This window comes from Crocuta crocuta, unplaced genomic scaffold (genome assembly GCF_008692635.1).
Source record: "Crocuta crocuta isolate KB4526 unplaced genomic scaffold, BGI_CrCroc_1.0 scaffold943, whole genome shotgun sequence".
In the NCBI taxonomy this organism is placed as follows: domain Eukaryota; kingdom Metazoa; phylum Chordata; class Mammalia; order Carnivora; family Hyaenidae; genus Crocuta; species Crocuta crocuta.
This window is the reverse complement of record NW_027528208.1, coordinates 746,940-756,247: the sequence shown is the minus strand read 5'-3', so window position 1 is coordinate 756,247 and position 9,308 is coordinate 746,940. Positions and strand designations below refer to the sequence as shown.

The window sequence follows — 9,308 nt, the reverse complement described above, 5'->3', positions numbered from 1 at the left end:
GGGGGGTTAAAAAACTAGGGTCAGAAATGGGGCCCAGGGTGCGCCGTATCCCAACCCTTCCTGAGCCTCCAACTTGCACAAAAGAGACCCAAGGTTCTGTCTCATGCTGGGGGCAGAGGGACTGAAGATATATGGGGGGGCTATCAGCGTCAAGGGAGATGTCTGTGGCTGGGGGGTGAGTGGTGATAAAGAGGAAGTACTAGCAAAGGAGGGCCAGCAGAGGGCTCTTCCCAACACATGTGACCCTCACCCCAGATACTGTGTGTCTCACAGCCCCCCAACCACCTCCACGATGGGGTCCGGATCCTTGGGTCCGGAATTCAACTTCTTGAACTCTGTCCCCCGCCCATGTAAATGAACCACCCGAAACTATCATCCCAACAGCCACCGTTCACAGGATGCAAGTGCCATAAGGACAGGGACTTTGTTTCCTTCATGGCCTAGGAAAAGCAGGCACTTGGCAAGTATTTAAGAAGCAGAAAGGTACAGTGGTTAAAAGCACGGACTATACAGTCAGACTTGCCTGGGTTCAAACACCAGGTCTTCGATTTACTAACAAGTCACTTAACCTCTCTGTGCCTCAGTTTCCTCATCTATAAAATGGGAACAGCAATAGCACCTATTGGAAGGCAAGAATTCCCAGCAGACAGTAGGTGCTCCGTACACGTTAACCAGAACTTAATGTGCCTACAGTGTCTTTCAGAGGCAGCTATTATGCCCATTTCACAGATGAGGAGCGAAAATTCAGAGAAATGACTTGTTCAAAATGCACCTTTCAAAGTCCCAGACTCTCACGTCTCATGCCCTTTGATAATGCTCTCCTAGTTAGAACTAACAGTTCCTTCCTCTAGTCCTCGAACCCACCATCACAGTGCCCTTACTTGCAGAGCTGGGGGCCAGCGCCCCGGGTGAGGACAGGAGTGGCAGGCACACTTCGCCCCTCAAAACTGGAGGCACTCCTGGGCAGCGAGCGTGTGGGGCTAGAGAGACAGGCAGGCCCAGGGCCAGGGCCAGGTTAGAGACCATACCCACCAGCAGGCCCTCCTGCCAGCCCCAGGCTCCTGGCTCCTGGGGGAGGGAAGGGGCTCACCCTCACCTAGTGGGGCTGGCCACAGAGTTCCGCCGGCTCTTCAGATCCCCATAAAGATCTGACGGTGGTGGTTTCCACGGGGTTCGCCGCTCAGGGCTGCCCCCCGACACTGCCCGCAGCTGGTCCCAGGCTTTGGGCGGCGAGGGGCGCTCGGCCAGAGGGAAGCAGCTACGGGGCTCCTCTGAGAGGAAGGCAGAAAGTGGAGGAGAAGTCAATGAGAGGGTTCAGATGGGTTGCGGGCCAGGGAGACAGGCAGTGGCAGCGGCCTGGGCAGGGGCTAAGGCATGAAGCTGGAACTGGGGCTGACGAGCTGGACAAGGTGATGCAAGAAAGACAGCGGCCCCACGCAAAGATGGGGCATGGCTGAGAAGGAGTTGAAGAGGGAGGAGAGGGGCTGAGCGTCAAAGGATGGATGGGTTTGGGGGGGACAGGGGTCCTCACCATTATCATGGCTGGCCCCAGACTCTGACAGGGAGCTGCTCTCGGAGTGCAGAACTACGTCCTCTGCAGGTGAGAAGGGGGAGACCCAGGCCTATCAATGACCTCCTCCCTGCCCTGTTCCTTCCCAACAACCCACCTTCACCTGAGTCCAAGACCACCTGAGGCTCAACTCCTCATTCTCCTGGTGCCATGTGGTCTAGTTCCCAGCAGCCCCACCCCTGCTGTGGAGCCAGTTCAACACAACTCCTCTTACAAGTCAGGTCCCTTAAGATCTGCATCTCTCCCACCTTTCACTGGCTGTTTACCCACCCCACCCCTACCGTGTCCATCAGCCGATGCCCACGCTCCGCTTTCACCGCAGGGGCTGGGGGTGATGGGGCCCGGCTCACCTTGGCTGAGCTGAGCGAGGCGCGTGCCCAGGCAGACTCCTTGGGCTGTGATAACTGCCCCTGTGGACAGGGGTAGGGGCTGCGGTGGTGGGAGCACCGGGAGGCCAAGTCGGGCACGGAGGTCCCCAAGCTGTTCCTCCAGCTCATGCAGCCTCCGCAGCGCATCTGCCTGGACCTGGCGCCGGCGCCGGCGCTGCTCGATGCTCAGCTCAGGGGCCAAGGCCAGGCGGCGGGCGGCGGCTGCAATCTGCTGCTGCACGGACACCTCACGCTCCAGGGCCTCAAGAGCCAGCTCCTGTGGGGCCCACCCGAGAGGGTGGGACAGGACCGATCGTTGGAAATGGCTGAGCACAGAAACCTCTGTGGGTACAGCCTGTCTCCACTTGAGGGGGGAGCTATTCTGGGGTGGAGCTCATTTCTTCTGCAGGCTGGGCGTGTCTCGATTAAGGGACTAGACATATTTATCTTCCTGAGGGTGAGGGGCTTATCACAGACGGGGACCAGCATCCTCCCTCAGAGCCAGAACCCATCTCTCTCGAGTCATTCCCTTCTCACCTCAGCCTCTCCCTCCCCTGGATGCAATCCCGGCCCTGCCCTTCTTCCTCTAGGCTCCTCCTCCTCTGTACCTGTCCCACCCCCATCTTGCTCTCCAAGCCCATCTGTTCACCTCAGCAGGGCACAAGGAGTGGTGTGCTGGGTTGGGGTGCGGCGGAGGGTAGGCTCGGGCTGCAGGGGGCCGCCGGCGGACCAACTGGGGCCGTTCACCAGGCTCCAGCGGGCACTCAGGGGGCAGCTGTCCAGTCAGTTCCTGGTGGGGGCAGGGGTCAGAGACTACCAAGGGTTAGCTGGGGGAATGGGGTGAGGCGGTAACGACTCCTGAAGCTGCAGAAGTCCTACTAAGAGCGCAGTGATGGCCAGCACCCCATGCCTGTTACTTCTCTCCCTCTTCCCAGTTCTCCACCAGACACGTGTGCTGTGTACTCTCAGCCCCTCAGTGGCCCAAATCCCTGGGGCAGTGGGCATGGGAGGTATGGGGACCTGCTTTGGAACCCAGGATTTCTTATTTTTTGTAAAGACAACATAGTCTACATACTGCATGATACATAACACCCCCCCTCAGGGCCTGGGGCTGCATGCTCTGAACCGCACGATCATTTCTGGCAAATCTTGTAGACGTTCACACCAAGAGGGGTAACTCAAAACTATAACTCACCCCTTGTCAATTCAGGTCAGGTTTTACTGCCAGATTTTGGAAATAGCTATTGGTTTTGAGGCGTTTGGGATTTCAAATTGCCAACAGGGAACTGCGGGCCGTGTGCACTGCCATATTTTACTGATTCGAAGATGTCTAAGCTGAGCTTTGAGAAGCTACAGGGTGACAGGGCATCTACAGCTCAGATAGGTGGCTCAGCAAACGCCTACCTAGTGGCCCCATCTCCTTACCATGCCCCCCCTCCCCTTGCGCCAACCAGACACTCTTAGGGCCAGGCTCTCACCGCCTCCTGGAGACACACTTTGCGGAGCTCCTGAAGCTTCAAGCTCAGGGCCTCCTGCAGGGCCCGCTGACGGTCGACCAGCCCCCGCAGACGCTCTGACTTCGCCTGGGGGACAGCCTCTCCAAACAGGGCAGCTGGACACAGAAGGAGCAAAGTTCAGAGCAAAGATCAGCCGGGGCACCCTGGCACAGCTGTGGGGCCAGGGACCAACCCTTTCCAAGTAGGCAGCTGGTGACTCAGAGCAGGGGGAAGAGGCAGAAAAGGGGAACCAGCCACCTACCTGAGGCATTGAAGGTGGGAGAGCTGATCAGCTGACCTTTGACTTCCATCCTGGTGCTGTCGAGAGGCCGTGGCTGATGGCTGGACAAGGCCTGGCAGTGACGCACAGGGGCCATTAAGGAAGCATATTCTGTGTTCCCCCAACTCCTGCCCCTACCCAACTTCCCACACCCCAGGCGGGAAGAAGGGGGACCCTGACCCCACCCACCTAATTGACCTGCCCTCTCAGAATCTGTGTCAGTGTCCGAACCCACTTGGCCCTGGTACCTTGGTTCCCTTCCCATTGAGTGGGAGCACAGCAAGTGGGGAGCTGGGCGGACTTACGACGCCTCCTCAGAGGTCCATGGCCCACAGTCGGGAGTCTTGCCTGGGGAGGAAGAGTTAAGGGTACAGATTCAGCCAACTATAACAACAGTGGGCATTTATTAAGCACCTGGGTGCCTGGAACAGTTACCTTCCATGCCACATTAACTCTTTACAACCACCCTGTGATAGCAGTTCTGTGATTATTGCTCCCATTTTAGAGATGAAGACAGTAGGGCCCAGAGAGGAGAAAAAACGTCCATGGCTAAGGATGTAGCAGCCTAGGCCCACCCCTCCAGCCTGACTCTCCCTCACTGGAGCTGCTTTAACCCCAACAATTACTCACAAGCTCCCAGCCTGGCGAGCCTTAGGGCCTTTGCCCAGGCTGTGGCTGTCCAGAGTGCTCTTTTCATGTCTCGCCTCTCCGGACCCTGGTTCTCACATTCTGGGGCTTAAATGTCAATTCCAGAAGTGGATCCCTATACTATGTCCCCTCACAACTGCTGTCCAGCAAAAGACTGAGCCTCCCTTACATATCTGCAAAGAAAAGAAACATATCTGTCCTGTTTTCATCGGTATCTCTGGCACTCGGAACACTTCTGAACATGCAGCAAGTGCTCAATGAATGTCTGTTGCATAAACGAAAGAATGCTAAGGTAGCCAAGCTAGGATCTAGCTAGGATCTAGCCCAGATTTGTGAGTCTCTACTTGTCCCAACTCCATCTTGCAGCCCTGGTGCAGGAAGGGGAGTGTTCCCTTAGGCCCAGGACCCCTCCAGCCCCTCTCCTCACCCCAACCTGCCCTGTACCTAGAACAGAGAAGTCATGCTGTCAGGACTGTGACCAGCAAAGTCCACAGCTGCAGATAACAATCCTCCTGCTTCCTTCTCTGCCCCCAGACACCCCGGCTGACCAGAGAACCTGCCTTGGCTGGCTGCCAGCCCTGCCCTCATCCCCTCCTCTGGAGTTTGCTCCTTCCCTCCCACATCCTGCTTGGTCCCCGGCTGGGTAGCCAGGTGACATCACCTCCCACCACTTGGCCTGACCTCAGCGGCAGGCAACTGGGAGGGCCTCATGAAGCCACAAATGTCCCATCCCCACCTAATCCCCAGCTTGTCATGACATGGCAGCCGGGTGTGGAGAAGACCCAGGCAACCAAGGAGGTATGGGTTCAAGCTCCTTCCCCATCTATATGCTGGGGGATGTGGCCGACCAGCTAATACGGTGCCACCAGTTTCTCGGCAGTCCTCCTACCGGCTCTATAGAGTCTGTACACCCTCAACAAAACAGTGGTCCTTGGTCCTCAGTCTCAGGGGCAGGGATCAGTCTCTCAAGCCTTTTTGCACACCCAGGCAGCAACACGTACTTTGGAGAGAGTACTCGAATGCCCGGCATCCAAGGTCCAACATTGCTCAGCACAACGGGGTTTCTTTGAGGTCCCAGCTCAGCCTCCTTGAGGTCCCAGCTCAGCCTCCCCTGCCCCTAAGCTCCTGGGGCTCCTTCTTCAGCCCCCATTTGAGTCTGAGGAACTCTCCCAGGGCTCCCCTAATCCCTCCCCCACATCCCACGCTGGGCTGCCTTGAGCCTTCCTTCCCTGGGAGCTCACGGCATCCTGGAAGTCAACATGGGGTCCAGACAGGAACCCCGACTCCACCCTGTCAGCCTGACCTCGGGGACATAGCTCAGGCCTGAGTCACAGGGTCACTGGGTAGGCTAGACACAGGGTCAACACCCCACACCCTCACACCCGGCTCCCAAACCTCTGCCTCCACTCGTCTGCCCTCTGCGCCTTTGCCAAGGGGTCCGGAAAACCCCTAGCCCCATCTGGAGATGGTGAGAAGGGGTATCCCAGCAGTCTCATTTCCTAACGTCTCCCCCTGCCACGGGCTCCTGAGTCCAGTCCCAGGTAGGGCTGCAGCGGAAGAGCTGCNGACTGTTTACAACCAAGACACCTCACCTGGGTGGCACCCCAACACCCTCAGTGGGACCCCCATTTCCATATCTTGTCCCAGTCGGAGCATATACAAACTCCAGTGTCTGGGACTGTTTCCCACACTGCCCTGCAGGCCCCTCTGTCCTCACTCTGGGTGAACAGACTGGGGCCAGGCAGGTGCCAGGAAGTAGTTTCTCAACAGTCCCGTCTGGGCTTTCCTGGGGGGCCAGGCCCCAGGTTGCAGGAGGGCAGACGCTCCTGCCCAAGGGGTATGGGGTTAGGGGGAGAGGAAATAGAGGGGACAGTGGAGAAGAGGGGAACGCTGGCTTTTCTTCTCCCCCATCCCTTCCCCTTGTTCATTTCCGGCAAGGAATCAGCTTTGTGCCAGCAAAGGGAATTGGACATTTTGGGCTTCACTCTTCCACTCAGGCCCTCCTTCTTTGCTGTACCTCTTGCACAGACTTGGCTTTCTCCCGCAGGGAGCCTCAGTATACCCTAGACCCTTCTCCCCATACCCTGCCCCTGGGCCCGCTGTTCCCAGGTGCTCACCAATGCCAGAAAGGTGCTGTGGGGTGGCCTCAGGTACCTCGAAAAAATAGTTGTCTCAACCAGGCCCTGTTCCAGCTGGTAGTGGCAGTGAGCAGTGAGCCAGTGGCAGATGCCTAGGCCGCCTCCCACTAGGCAATAGCCCAGCCTACCTGGCCAGGGACTGGGCCAGCCCATACCTCTTAACCCTTGCCTGCCTGTCACCAGGGCTCAGGACACCCTTAGGGGCAGTCTCAGGGCCAGGGCCCTTTAGGGTGTTCAGCATGGCCAAGAAGAAAGCCCAGACAGCCCTGCTCTACCCAATCACCTAGCAGAGAACCAAGGAAGAAGGGCTAAGGGTCATGGGAGTGGGGCTGGTGCTACTACCCAGGTTCCTGCGTCAGACCCTGCCCACCCAAGGACGGAGCTGGGGGATGGAGTTCTGGGGTGTGGTTAAGCACATGGGAGGCCTCAGGTGTATGTAAATCGGGTGTGTGTCTCTTGGCAGCAAGCACCACATGCCTGAGCCCCCTACCCTTTCCTCCCAGGGCAAGGCTGGGGTGGGAGAAAGTCTTGGGACAACTGCTACCCTCACTGAGGTAACAGTTTCCCAACCTGGGGACAGAGGAAGTCAACTTTTCCCAGGAAAGACCGGGTCTCACGACCCGACCACCTTCTGCATCTCCGGAAGAAATCATCCCAGCAAACTGACAAAACACACGTTTTCACCCGTCCTGGTCTCCACAAACCTGGGAGGATGGCGCAGACCCAGCTCTTCATAGCCAGCTTGTCGATGGGGAAGCTGGGGCTTGGACCGGTGAAGCCTGAGTCTGATCACAGAGGCATAAGAGTGGGTGGACTCAGAACTCGGGGGGTCGGATCCTGGGTTGGAGGCAGACAGAGGCTACTCCTGCAAGGGAGGAGGAGTGGGGAGGGGGCTCATGCTTCTTCACATCCAGGCTGGCTCTCCCCCACTCCTCCCCTTTGGGCATTTCTGGCCAGGAGTCAAGGAAATTGAGGGCTCTGGCCTGCCCCGGCACATACCACACATCCTGTGCTCCATTTGGGACCATCTGCTCTGTGACCTCAGGGCCCAAGCCCAACCCGGGCCCCTGCAGCAGCCCATGCTGTGATGTGAAAGAGCAGAGTGAGGAAACCTCCCTCCCCACTTGGCAGGTGGGCCAAGGCTGGAGGGGAGCTCTGTATCAGCACCGCCCTGCCCCTGCCCCTTACACAGGCTATTGAGGCCTCCTGCCACCCTGCCCACCTTTCTTCCTGGGGGTGAGATTTCCGGCAAGGGACACAAAGGCCCCTTTCATCCACCCCCTTGTCTCCCTCCTTCACTGCCTAGGGCTGGTGTAGGCAGCAGCCATAAGGTAGGTGGCTGGGTTTTGACGGGGAGTGTCCTCTCAGCAGTGGCTTATCCCACCTCTTAGGGGACACCAAGAATGTTGGGAAAAAGCACAGTTCTAAAACCAGAGCTGAGAGGGACAGGGGTATCTGGCTGGCAACGCAGACTGAATAGCAAGCCTTAGGTGTCCTCATCTGTAAAATGGGTAAACAATGGTTATAGAGCCAACAGAGGCCAGAGTCACTCTGGAAGGCATTTCAAAGTACAAGGAAACTCATGCCACGTCATTAATGACCGCTGATAACAACAAGAATAAACTCATGCAGAGGTGGCATGGTGCAGGAGTAAGGAGGGGAAAGCAGGTAACTGGGCCTCTTGGGCCAGGCAGACAGGCAGGGAAGAATCATCCACACACACCGTTGCTCTGGTCCACGACTTTTAACAGCCTGGAAGATGGCCAACCTCTAGGCCCCACCCTAGCGGGGACCTGAATCTCATGTGGCCTCAAGTAGGGGCAGCAAGTGGTGGCTCTTGGATTCAACCCTGCTCTGCCACTTATGGCTATGTAACTGCTTGGACAAGTCACTTATCCTCTCTGTGCCTCAATGTCCTCATCTGTAAAATGGGGATCAGAACAACAGTATGTACTTCACAGGATTGTTGTGACCATGACTTGAATGAATACACTTAAAACTTGCTTAGGACAGTTAACTGGCCCTTGGGAAGTGCTTGATGTGTGTTTGCTGTCATAATTAAATTTTTTAAATGTTTGTTTATTCTTGAGAAAGAGAACGACAGAGTGCGAGTGGGAGAGAGGCAGAGAGAGACAGAATCCGAAGCAGGCTCCAGGCTCTGAGCTGTCAGCACAGAGCCTGATGTGGGGCTTGAACCCACAAACTGCTAGATCATGACCTGAGCCAACATCGGATACCTTACCAACTCAGCCAGCCAGGCGCCCCAACTGTCATAATTACAATTATTCTTCCCAATTCAAACTCAGCAATCAAATGTGTGTGTGCGCGTGCAGGTGTGCATATTTTTTTGAGACCAAGCTGGTATCCTTGAACTATATCTGATAAATTTGAAACAGAGATGTTGTCCCTCAAATAAACTTGTCCAAACTCTCATGATCCAAAATCAGGAACTAAATGTATTCAGATGCCTTTGGTGAGACAGAGGTGGTATCCCTCAGCCTCCAAACCCTCCCTACCTGCTATCCAGACTTGGAACCTTCCCTATCAAACCAGGCTTATTTGAAACAGAGTTGTTTCCCCTCATTATCTGACCTCTCCCTACTCAAGATCAAACATGCAGGAACCAAACATCTTCAGATCAATTCTCTGAACACTCACTATCCATATACAGTAGCTGAATGGGTCTGGATGCACCTTTGAAATAAAGCTGGTACCCACTACTCTGTGAGCTTTCCTTACGAGGCAAGATGCAGGAACTATATTCACACAACACAGTACTCTTACTATCCCAACTCTTGCCACTGCAGG

At 56.2% G+C, this 9,308-nt stretch overlaps 1 protein-coding gene across 1 annotated transcript in view; it reads right to left on the bottom strand.

The window, feature by feature from the left end:
- The window catches only part of CCDC120 (coiled-coil domain containing 120), a 9,430-nt gene extending 2,093 nt beyond the window's left edge, over positions 1-7,337 (bottom strand). The window contains exons 1-9 of the mRNA XM_077752991.1: positions 7,205-7,337; positions 3,963-4,062; positions 3,697-3,787; positions 3,417-3,550; positions 2,588-2,728; positions 1,921-2,215; positions 1,532-1,594; positions 1,097-1,271; positions 882-980 (exon numbers count right to left, since the gene is read on the bottom strand). Of these exons, the coding sequence (XP_077609117.1) occupies positions 882-980; positions 1,097-1,271; positions 1,532-1,594; positions 1,921-2,215; positions 2,588-2,728; positions 3,417-3,550; positions 3,697-3,745 (956 nt within the window). The 5' untranslated portion in view covers positions 3,746-3,787; positions 3,963-4,062; positions 7,205-7,337. The remainder of the gene's footprint in view (positions 1-881; positions 981-1,096; positions 1,272-1,531; positions 1,595-1,920; positions 2,216-2,587; positions 2,729-3,416; positions 3,551-3,696; positions 3,788-3,962; positions 4,063-7,204) is intronic.
- Positions 7,338-9,308: the final 1,971 nt, after the last annotated feature.